General features: G+C 47.5%; 1 protein-coding gene across 2 annotated transcripts in view; it reads left to right on the forward strand.

The window, feature by feature from the left end:
- Nucleotides 1-2,105: 2,105 nt before the first annotated feature.
- Nucleotides 2,106-12,629, forward strand: part of ST13 (ST13 Hsp70 interacting protein) — a 166,472-nt gene continuing 155,948 nt past the window's right edge. Inside the window, exon 1 of one of the 2 annotated variants that reach the window (XM_086958365.1) lies at nucleotides 2,106-2,532. In XM_086958365.1, the coding sequence (XP_086814491.1) occupies nucleotides 2,423-2,532 (110 nt within the window). In that variant the 5' untranslated portion in view covers nucleotides 2,106-2,422. The remainder of the gene's footprint in view (nucleotides 2,533-12,629) is intronic. The other variant, XM_086958375.1, reaches the window with a different exon arrangement.

The following is a 12,629-nucleotide window of genomic DNA, read 5'->3' on the forward strand; positions in this document are numbered from 1 at the left end:
ACAAAAGCGACATATCGCTCTCTAAACATCCAGCTTCAAGGAACCTGGCGGACCAAGAACAGTAGGTAGGTTTCGCAAGGGGGTATGAAAATGGCTACATTAACGCGCAGACAGGACCGCTCGAGAAGCCAAGGCAGGTGACAGTCTAGCGGTTTATGCTGCCTCTCCGTGACCCGTGACACCTACAGTCACAACATGCTTCGCAGGACAGTCAGCCGCCCACTGCCACTAATCTGTGCCCTGGCAACGTCGGCTATCACAGCTCCAGGCAGAAGAGCTACATAAAACAAGCAAAGCCAACCAACAGGTCTCAACTTGTGCTTGGCCGGTACTTTTTGTGGACGATATAAGACCCATAATACTACGGCGCCCCTGAGTAAAAAACAGTGTACATATTGGGACTGTCCACATTAGGTCTGTGGGCGAGACCTAAAAAAGCATTACGAGGTAACTGCATGGGATAGAACTGGTGTTGTGGACTTCGATGTTGAGCCCGTCAGAGAAAAGACATCCAAAATATATACATATAAAAAGAAAGCACTGGCAGAGGGGAAGCTGGTGCCATGTCATTTTTTTTGTATTGCAAGCATACACTACCAGAAACAAATGTTAACTATATGCTGGCAATAAACATGTTAATTTAAAAATAAAAGCAAGCTCTGCATAGGAGTTTAGCATAACACCACGGGTGCTTCCTAGCAGACACTGTACTCGGAAAAGATAACTCCTTTCTAGTTTTAATTTGCAGAGGAAAACAGGATACTTATTGGCACAGATAAAAAAGGTACTTATTGTAACCCGAAAAGATCGTTTAAACCCCCCAAAAATATTTAAAAATTGAAGAAAACGATATTGTCCCTGCAGCACTGGCAGTGAAGCACACTTGAGGCAGATGACGTGAGGAGACAAAATGCTATAAGAGAATACGAGCCGATTTGCTCAAGTACGGTGACTCACTGCCCCATATTGTATGATGTGGTGAGATTGACAGTTAAAAACATCAATGGACGACAATTACTGACTCCGAGCCCCTCTAAGTATGCGCACATGCATGCATTATTTTGATTACAAGCGAGGATGAGGAAGGATTGCTTTAAGTGGCCGCTGCCAGCCACAACTAATCCTAAAGCAGAAAGCTATACACGACCCCTTCCCCTCCTAGCCGCGTAATATCTATGAGGGACAGAGCGAAACAAGGAGAAACACGAGAGACGGCCAGCGGCCGTCAAAGTGAAAGTACGGCCGGCTGAGGGCATTGCTGTGGGGAGGGGGGATGAGAAATGCGACACGGCCGGCAAGGGAGGGGGCGGAGCTGGGAGAGCGGCATGAGGGTGTGAAGCAGCAGGGGAGGAGTGCTGCTGGCGATTGACTGGCGATTTGATGATGTGCACGTGCATTTTAGGTCAATGCGCTTGCGCATTGACCTAAAAGCCACGGGCACAGCATCAAATCGCCAGTCAATCGCCAGTCTAGGTAAAGCTTATTTAAGCCCCTATAGAGCTTCGCCAGCTATGCGCATGCGCACAGCAGGCGAGCCCTAAAAAATGAGCTACCGCTTTGTAAAATGCCAAAACTGTGGTATACAATTAGGTTTTCTAATTCGGCTCTGCATGTTCCTGAAAGCTGGGAAGGTAATGACTTTATCACAGCAAACAAACCATTTGTTGATGCCATTTTTAGGGGGTAAACAGATCCTTTATTCTGAACAGTTTTTTCCTGTTTTTCTTCAAAAACACACATTTTTGCTATATTTTGTCAACTTTTTCAGTCCCTTCCAGGTCAATCCACAAACCTTATATAGAAAAGGTTTAAGCACGAACTACCGCTAATAGCCAAAAAAACGTTTAGCATTGCCTCCAGCAGTTAAGACATTAAATGCTGCTAGCCAGTCACAGTTCAGTAGATTTTCTGCGATTTTTCGACCCCATTCCAGGCGGCTTTAGGGGTTTAATAAGAGGATAGCGCGTCATGACTTTGTGGGTAATATGACACCCTGGCCCTGACAGAAGCCGAGACCCAATTTGCTGGTAGGCGTGCTTATTTTGACAATGGGGCGTGGACTCAATGACCGTTAGCCACGCTCTCCGTGCCACCTACTAGGTGCTGATTCAGTGGCGCTGTGCGTGACCACGCTACCAAGGGGGCGGTGGTTCAGTGCAATTTGGCAGTTTAAACCGTCATGTGCATAATCCGCCTATGGGCGGGATCCGACTTTGCCAGGCTGTCCGCCTTGATCTGGAAGGTTCCTAGTGGTGCGAGACTCGTTGTCTCTCTTCCGGTTCCGGTTGGACTTGCGCAGTGTTCTTCGCTGTTTCATCGGGCTTTCCGGGTGTAAGCGCGAGTTGGCCTCACGTCGCTTTCTTGCGTGAGCGCGTGCTGCTCCTTGTGACTGCAGTCCCCCGCCAGGCGCACGCCGACCGCCATGGACGCCCGGAAGCTCAGCGAGCTGCGGGCCTTTGTCACCCTCTGCCAGCAAGACCCGGATGTGCTAAAGAGGCCCGAACTCAACTTCTTCAAGCAGTGGATTGAAAGGTGAGGGATTTCGGGGAGACTCGTTTAGTGGGTGCACAGGCCGCTTTAGGAAATTGATTGAGGGTCAGCGCCGGTGAAGAGCGGCGCATAAAGGGGAGTGGGGACTACAGAGTTGGCGAGAGATGAGCTTTGAAACTACGATTACCGACCAACTTTTAAAGAGCAACGTGTGGGTGATAATGCGCATATTGCACGCGAATTCCGTCAGCGGGAGGAATACTGGCCAAGGTTTGGTTAAAACTTACGGAAAGGAGGGTGAAAACCAAATTAGCAAAATGTAACCTTAACAATCGGAGTTTCAGTCTGAACTAACTTATTTTCTCTTGGCTCGCCGCTCCCTCTTTGCAAAGTTCCATCTCTTTTTTTCCCCCCGTTCTCTCTTCCCACACTCCTAAACGGTCTATTATTTTTGAAGTCCACATGGGCGAGAATATTGGCAGCTCTGTCGCAAATCCAAGTGCCAATCAAACCTCAGACTGTTGGGCCTTGTCGTTCCTTCCCACTCTCGGAACACAAGGGGACGACTTCACGTCTCTCAATAGTAAGAGACTATCTCGAATATATTTTTAATGAAACCACTGCTCCTTACAAGACTTCTTTCAATATGTTTCAGGTTTCCTTTTCCGTTATGATGCCGGAGAGGCTGACAGCCCGAGGAAGACTGATTAAAATGAATGGGACATAGGTAGATCCAAATTTAGGGGGCATGGTGGGCTGGGGTAGCAACCGATGTATTATTTGTTAAAATATTTCTCCATAATTTCTTTGTGAAGGATGACTATTCTCTATAATGGTTGTCCTTAAGAGTGTGTGTGTGTATGTATGTGATATATATATATATATATATATTTTTTTTTTTTCATTCAGCACATACTCCATCAGCAAGTACGACTTCCTCGATACAAGGGAGCACGGACCACAACTTGGTGCAGCAAGATAAAATCTTTATTTCCCTTAGACCTCTACAGCCATGACGTGTTTCAGCCCGTCAAGACTTGAACATCAGGGGGGACTACGACTCCCAGCCAGGGCTGGTTGTGCACAGTGCAACAGTCTTTTTGGCACCTCTCACCCATTTCCTCAGAACCACTCTCCAATAATGCACCTCATATCTCTATAGCGCCATTCTGACTATCATTTCATTTTTTTTATATAGGGCTACACATAGTTTACTCTCTCCTGTGAGCTGCACAGTACAAATTCTTTGTAGCAGCCACATTAACCCTCTGCACTGTGTGGGTGACATGAGTGCCCATGTGAGTGCACCGTTTGCAATGCAACAGTGTTACAGTAGGGTGAGAGGAGTGACTGCATTGTGAGTGAGGTGACCATATGAATTTAGGTGCGGATGGAAGTGCAGAGTGGGACGAATGAATGAATGGTTAGTGATGGGCTTGTTTAAGTGAGATTGCAGAGTGAGCAGTGAGGGTAAAGTTTTACATGAGTGTAGGGTGAGTAGTGTGCTCATGTGACTGCAGTGTGAGGTACAGGGTGAACAGTGCAAGTGCAGAGTGATTGCAGAGTGAGAAGTGTGTTCATGTGACTGCAGGGTAGGTGGAGGGAGAGGGGTGTGAGTTCAGTGAGTGGCATAAGTGCCGTGTGGTTGCTGGGTGAATGGTGTAAGTGCCTGGTGAGGATGAAGATTGAGCTGTTTTGAATGCAGGGTGAATTCACAGACACTTGAAGTCAATCCGCATGTTACGGAGGGCTGGCTTAGGGTTTCAGATATAAGTTAAACTATTGCTATTATGATATTAGGTGTCAGGGCCAGACTGACTGTAGCGGGCACCAGGCGTTTTCTCAGTGGGCCGGTTTAGGAGCTGTGCTTCAACATCCGTCCCCTGTACCAAAATAAGCTGTCACCTAAAGCCTGTTTTCAGCACTTATCTGTGCATACTTAGAACAGCAAACATAAAAAAAAGCATTTTTAATTGTGTTCTAGGGCTGCCTGAATGATCCATGACTGACTATTAAAGTGAACAAAGGCTTTAATTTCAAATGAATACATATTTTGTTTATAACCCTATCCAATGACCATTTAAGACAAGGCTGTTGCAGACTCCTTAAACAACAAATGAGTGGTATTTTTCTTTTGGCAACCCTACCGTATATTCCTTTTCATAAAATGCATTCTCCCACTATGGCAGTAAAAATTAAATTCATTATAAGGAGAGGTGTTGGCCTAACGGCTAGGGCGGTCGACCTCGAATCTGGGGAACCAGGTTTGAGTCTCAGCAATGACTCTGAACAATCCCGTGATTCTAGGCAAATCACTTAATTCCACCGCGCCTAACAAAAAAATGAATGCCTTCATGTAATGTAACTGGTGCTATGTAAAGCGTTTGATAGCGGGTCAAATTCGCCCTATATAAAACTGTAAAATAAAAAATTTGAGAAACCTGGGGGTACTAGAACCAGAAACAAGCATTTGCAATGCAATCTCATGCATCAGTTAGTTATAGCTTTTGAAGTTGCGAATAATAATGCAACACTAATAGCTAAAATCTTATAGTAATGAGACCTAACTATGCCACAAAATGCACACACAGATGACAGAAAAATGGGAGTATGTAGTTGGTAAACAAAATATGTGATTGCGAACTAGGCCATAGAGACAACCAATAAAACCAACCAACACTGCTGGCTGCCCAGATATTAAACGCAGAAAAAGAAATGAAAAGCTTAGTTCATATTTACAACCATTTAAATATTTTTTTAGCAATAAGCCTCCAGCAAGAAAGCTTCAGTAGCATTATTTTCCACTAGCATCCAAGTTAATTTACCTTAAAAGCTTGAACTGTATTATGATCTCTGACCCTACTCCGAGACAGGTCGCTCCCCACGCCACCACACGGCCGCTAGCTGCCTCGTACCTGCTCTCTGCTGCCCGCCTGTTTTCCTGCCGTTTCCTGCTGCTGCGGCCCTGCTCCCCATTGGTCACCCTGCTCCCAGCTGCTCCTCCCTCCCTATCCCCCTCTTATGGAGGCTGTGCAGTGGACGCGCCAAAGGAAAGCCCGTCTGCGCCTTGACCACGCCCAGCGCCAGAACCCCTTTACCTCGTGAACGTCACAACACCAGACTCCGCTGCGACGCCAGCACCCTCTACGCACTCAACACCGGCCGAAACCACACCTGCTTCCAAGCCGCCCCGAAACGGACTCAAATACTTTTCTCCTGCCACACCTGCAGCTTCACCTGCGACAGAGCCACCAAACTTCTAAGGACTGGACCCAACCACCTCTGCTGCATACTCCTCAACACCCGCTCCGCAAGCACACGCCGTCGAGCTCTGGGATCTGCTCGACACCTCCGCCCCAGACGTGGCCTTCCTGACCGAGACCTGGTGGAAAGACTCCTCGGCGCCCTACATCGCCATCCCGGACGGCTACAAGGTCACCCTCGGGGATCGCGCCAACGGAATCGGAGGAGGAATAGCCATCGCCCACAAGTCCACCCTCAAGGTCGCCACCAACGCAGACGACATGCTCAACACCACCGAACACCTGCACTTCCGGATCCACACCGACCCCCAACACCACCTTCAGAGGAACTCATCTACAGAACCCCGAGCTCAATTCAGCAACTCAACCGTCGACCTCGCCAGCACCCACACACTCTCCTCCACGCACTACATCCTCCTCGGGGACCTGAATTTCCACCTCAAGAACAACAACGCCAACTGTGCCACCCTGAATGACAACTAGTCACCGCACCCACGCACGCGGCTGACCACAGGCTGGACCCAGTCTTCTCCACAGGCACCCACGTCTCCTTCGGCCACACCACCGAACTCCACTGGACCGACCACCGCTGCATCCATTTCACCTTCAATAAACCAACCACGCACCACCGCACCCAACAGCTACCTTGCTGCTGCTGGAGCAAAGTCACTGAAGACCAGCTGATCACCACCCTCTCCCAAAATCCACCTACCCAGATGCCACAGCCCGCAACTTCAGACAGTGGATCGACTGCGCCAACACCCTCGCCCCGCTCAAGAAACCCTCCAACAGCCACGCCAGCAAGTGAGCCACCTGGTTCACCGACTAGCTCCAGACCTTCAAACGCGCATGCCAGAAACTGCAGAAGATATGGCTCCACGAACGCACACCGGACAACCACACAGCCCACAAGGACGCCACCCGCAGACATCACCACCTCATCAGATTAGCCAAGAGCTCCTCCTTCAAAGACCTCCTGGATAACAACGCACACGACAGCAAAGAGCTTTTCAGCATCGTAAAGGAACTCTCTAACCCCAGCGCCAACAACATACCGCCCTCACAAGAACTGTGCAACTCGCTGGCCATTTTCTTACACAGCAAGATCGCTGACATCCATGACAGCTTCAACACCATGACTGCCCCGACTACGCCAGACCCCACCTCCCCTGTGAACACCACCTGCGACAACCGGCTGACCTCCTGGTCCAACGTCAACTACTACGAGACACGCAAGGTCATGAACGCCATCCACTCGGGATCTGCGTCAGACCCGTGCCCACACCACAAATTCAACAAAGCAGACGCTGCCATTGCACCCAAACTACGGAAGGTCATAGACATCTCCTTCGAAACAGCGACATTCCCGAAAAACAGGAAACGCGCCGAAATCAACGCCCTCAAGAAGCCCAACGCGGACCTCAAGAACTTCTGGCCCATCTCCCTGCTCCCGTTCCCGGCGAAGGTCATCGAGGAAAATCGTCAACATGCAACTGGCCTGACACCTGGAAGACATTTTGGACCCGTCCCAGTCCGGGTTAAGACAAAACCACAGCACCGAGGCAGCCCTCATTGCCGCCACAGATGACATCAGGCGCCAACTAGACAACGAAACATCAGCCCTCATCCTCCTGGACCTGTCAGCCGCCTTCGACACGGTCTGCCATCGCACTCTAAAGACACGCCTCCTAGAAGCCAGAATCCAAGAGAAGGCCCTTGACTGGACCACCTCCTTCCTCTCCGGCAGAACTCAGAGCGTCCGCCTCCCGCCCTTCCGATCCGAGGCCACCGACCTAATCTGCGGTGTCCCCCAGGGCTCATCCCTCAGCCCGATGCTGTTCAACGTCTACATGGCCCCTCTCGCACAAGTGGCCCGCCAACACGACCTTAATATCATCTCCTACGCTGACGACACCCAGCTCATCCTCTCCCTCACCAAGGACCCGGACACCACCAAAACCAACCTCCAGTAGGGAATGAAGGCCGTCGCCGACTGGATGAGGATCAGCTGTCTGAAGCTGAACTCGGACAAGACTGAGGTACTCATCCTCTGACCCACCCCCTCAGCTCTGGACTACTCCTGACGGCCAACCACACTGGGAACAGCACCAACACCCACAGACCATGCACGCAACCTAGGATTCATCCTCGACTCCTCCCTCTCCATGTCTAAAGAGGTCAAAGCCGTCTCCTCCTGCTTCAACACCCTACGTATGCTCCGCAGGATCTAAAAGTGGATCACGACCGAAACAAGAACGGTGACACAGGCCCTCGTCAGTAGCAGACTGAACTACAGCAACGCACTCTACGCAGGAATCCCAGCCAAACACCTACGTCTACTATAACTCATCGAAAACTCCTCCTCCCGACTGATCGTCAACGTCCCCCCCCCGCCACAGCCACATCACCCACCACATAAGAGACCTACACTGGCTCCCTGTCGACAAGAGGATCACCTTCAAGCTCCTCACCCACGCACACAAAGCACTCCACAATGCAGGACCAGTCTACCTGAACAGCAGACTCAGCTTCTACACCCCCACCAGCCAGCTCTCCCTTGCTCACCTGCTGCAGCATCGCCCCCCCCTGCAGCTCCGACCGAGGCAGACTCTGGAAGAATCTTTATTTCTTTTGTACGCGGAAGCATTTAATTTTAAAACCTTTGATTAGATGACTGCATCAAGAGGCACTCGTTAAAAGTGATAGTTGCCCAAGTGGAGAAGAGCCATCGGCTCAGGCTGAGAGGAGCTTGCAGCGCGTACAACACGTTGCAGCTGCTCTGGATGGATCGTGCAAACACCCGCCTTCCGTGACTACACGTGGCCCCTCCCACAGCACATGCTCACAGAACGGACCATCAAGAAGGCTTCGCATTTCTCCCCCTGCTCACCACATCCAGAAAACCAGTTGTGAACACTTATGGGCACTAATAGTAATTGTATGTTAGGATCACGACAAGAGAGACTTATTACTAACAAGCAGCCCACCTCTCTTGCCTTTTTTCATTTAGTTGCTTCTCTGTAAAATGGATCCAAAAATGCAGAAGCCAGCGAGTGGTGCGCACGCCACAGCGATCCGTAGTTTCAATTATCACGCCCGTATCTGGGAACGATAATTGAAACCACATGGCCTATTGGCGTCTATTACGCGCACCAAGTGCGTAATAGACACCAATAGGCCATGGGGGAGCAATGCACCCGCCTTTTCCCAATTGCATCAGTCTTTTATAAAAAGACGCCCGCAAACGTCAATCGCATAGCACAAAAGGAAAACCACAAGCGTGTGCGATTCCTAGGCCAGTGCTGAAACCCCGTTTTTCAGGTACTAAATGTCTCGCACTGTGTGAGGCGTGAGAACTAAAAAAACGAAGCCTTGTTAACCAGTTTACAAAGGTATGTAAATGGACTCTTTAAAGACCTGTGAAAAACTCTGATTCTGGAGTTAAGACTCCAGACACTGCCCAGTGGAGCCCACAGCAGCTCAAGCCGACACAAAATGGGGCTGTTAGAGAAACGGTCAACGTTGTATGGATCATAATATACATAGGCCACTTGCATCAACATAAGGAATCGTGATTCCTGAAATAGCGAATTTTTGAGGAATTGCAGTTCCTTATGCATGTAATCGCAAATAGCGAATGCAATTCCAATGGTGCCTGGGGGGCCTAAGCCCCCCCTAATGCACCCCCCAATAAAAGGTAAGTATGCACATGTGCAGCACACAAATGCCCTAAGGGCATGTGCGTGGCACACCACTTTAAAAAATGCACTTTTGTGCATTTTTCAAAGCATGCGCAAATTACCATCCACTTCAAGTTGAAGGTAATAAGCGTTTCCTAAATGCATAGGTTATCACAATAAATCGCCATTACCTAATTTGCAAACTCAAAGCCTTTGATGCATCGAAAAGGCCTTTTTCCTGTTGCAAACAGGCCGATTCTGTGAATTGGCCCAATTTACGACTGATTTAAGCTTGATACATGTGACCCATAATTCTACAAACGTGGGTATCAGTTTGTCATTGTAACCCTGGAACAATGAGTGCACAAAGGTGTTTTCATTGTGCAGTGATTTTGCACTGTTGCCCTGTTATAAACATAAGCAGACATGCCGATTTTGACAGATCCACGATTAGTTTGACGTCAGAATAATGTTTAACAGGCATTTTGCTGTCAAACCACACTAGTTTTACGAGGAAGGATAACGTGATGTCAAACATAAGTACGTGACTACTAGTGTACTGTCTCGGCATAGGCGCCATCCTGGAGAAAAAACACCAGTTAAACCTTAAAGCAAATACTCCACATGTCCTACAATGGACTCTGAGAAACTGATCATAGAGGTGATTACATTAGGTGGGAGTTTTAGGCTCCTGGTTAGACTTGAATAATGTTTAGCTTTTGTAATTTTGGACATGTGCATTACTTTACATGGGGTCACATACAAGTTATTCATAATTTTGCACCTTGTTTGCCTAACCTGAACACGGTAGGTTGTCTTTGGAATATCTGCCCACAGGCCCTCCAATTCCTTGTTATTTCCCGATGGTCACACCCCATTATTGCACCTGGGGCCACTCGGGGATGAATATTAGTGTTACATATACGGACAATACCAATCCTTGTGTGGTTTTAGTTGGAAGTTTTTCTAATGAAGTAAGATCCCTGGTTCCAGCGGCTTTGTTTTGTGGAGCAAGAGCCCACCACCCAAGTAGGAACTATCTGTGCCTCACACCTCCCTCCGACCCCATAATTCTTTTGCTAGGGTTTCATTGTTTCCCAGAGGTACCATTCAAAGACTACCCTTAGTTAAGCTGCATGTACTTTTCAATATCTGGGCGCCCATGCCCTATAATTCACTCCAATGTGCATTGCCCTTCATAGGATTTAAGGCATGCGATTTTTGCCAAGTATGTTGCAGGCATTTTGTAGTTGTCCTAGATATTGTTACAGATGCTCGCGGGTAGTATTAGGCCCATGTGTGTTTTCTGGCCAGCCAGCCATACAGCTACCTATCCATAATATCAATAGGGAGTTTGTTTATGCATGTTGCTTTTAATTTCTTTCAGATCTGGATAATTAGGCCATGCAGAGACTGAGTTTCATGGATGCCCTGGTATTTTATTCGACATAGAAAACAATGGTTCCTTGAAGGAGATATGTAAACCTCAACTTCCTTGGAAAATGTTAGTTGACCATTAACATATTGGTTCTATTACAAACACAATTTTATTCAGCTATTCAACAAAAAGAAAATCATTGGGCTTTCATATTCAAGACTATTAGAAATAAGTTAGTGCTCCCAAATGGTGCTAGTGAGGCAAGTGGGTATGAAGTGCCATAATGCTATACAGACTATGTTCCTAAATAGTGAGTGATTGAACATGCAAGGGTGGTTGATCCACACTCTGACACAGTGAAAATGCTCCAGAACCAAATAAAAACAGTACACTAACATAGTGTCAATGTTTTGACCCTATGTGGTCAATTAGGCAGGGTTATCATCCGGATGCAGATTGGGAAACGCCTATGGAGGACAAGCATTGGCGTTGCCAATAGGTCTCGCAGTAGGAAAGTTGGAGCTATTGGTTTTGTAACTGACATTTTATATTTATATATAGTTATTGGCATTGTCAATAACTATATATAAAATGTAATTTACAAAACCAATAGCTCCAACTTTCCAAATGCGAAACCTATTGGCAACGCCAGTGCTTGTTTTCTTTGCTTAACGAATTCAGTCTGCCCTCCCCCACGTCTTTAAGAGAAGCAGCCAACCGTCAATGGAAAACGTGTGGGGACGGAGAGAGAGAACTCTATATATTTTTTTAGTACCTGGGTCAAATATATATATATGTGACCAAGCCCCGTCCGCGGGGCGAAACGCGTCATGGAGGGCACTTGCTCTGCACTTTCCACTGCAAATTAAAAATGCACTGCAACAACTAACAACGTTGGTGTCTGGCTCATCTATTACTTGATTGCTGATTGAGGAGTTGTTGGAGGTCTGCGCTCGCCAAGTACTGCGATCATAGCAGTTGGGAGTCTGCTTTCTTCATATATATATATATATATATATATATATATATATATATATATATATATTTCCCCGTTCAGAAAGTAGCCAAAAAGAAACAAGTGGGAATGGCATGGAGAATGAGATCTGCATTTCAGATAGGAGGACTCGAACTCGGATGGAAAGGATTTTCACAAGACTGAGGTGAAGAGGCAAACTTCACAAAACACTGCATTACTTTTTATAGACATATGTTCTATTACTGCACAGAACAACCTGTGCTGCAGAATTGTTATTAGGAACGTTCATACTCCTAGAATATTTTTCATCTACGGCTCATAAACCATATATTATAAATCAACAAAACTCGAGACTGGTGCACACTATTTGGTAACACGGATATGATGCCACTGAGCTTCATGTTGTGATGTCATCGTGCCTGCCTTTGTCAAGGAATTCCAAAGAAATACTACTGAGCCCTGATTGGTCAGAGAATTCTGCTAGTGTCACTGACCTATTTTGTGACATCTGCGCTGAGCTGTCAAAGAATTCTGCTATGATGTCACAGAGCCCAATGTTGTGGTGTTTGAACCCTACATCACTTAATCCTGCTAGGGCACCACAGAGTCCTCAACTGTGACATCACTCAGCTATTTTGTCCTGTAAAGAAGCTCAATCTTGTGACGTTACCCAGTCCTGTTGAGTCAGACTACCTCTACGGCCACTGAATTCTGCTGTGATGTCACAGATTCCTGCCAGGTCACTGAATCCTAATGAGATGTAACTGAGATGTAGGTTTTAATACCACTGACGTGTTCAGTGTGGTGTGACCAAGCCCCGTTGTTCAGCTGAACCCTGCTGT

Source organism: Lissotriton vulgaris, chromosome 1_1 (genome assembly GCF_964263255.1).
Source record: "Lissotriton vulgaris chromosome 1_1, aLisVul1.2, whole genome shotgun sequence".
NCBI classification, from domain to species: domain Eukaryota; kingdom Metazoa; phylum Chordata; class Amphibia; order Caudata; family Salamandridae; genus Lissotriton; species Lissotriton vulgaris.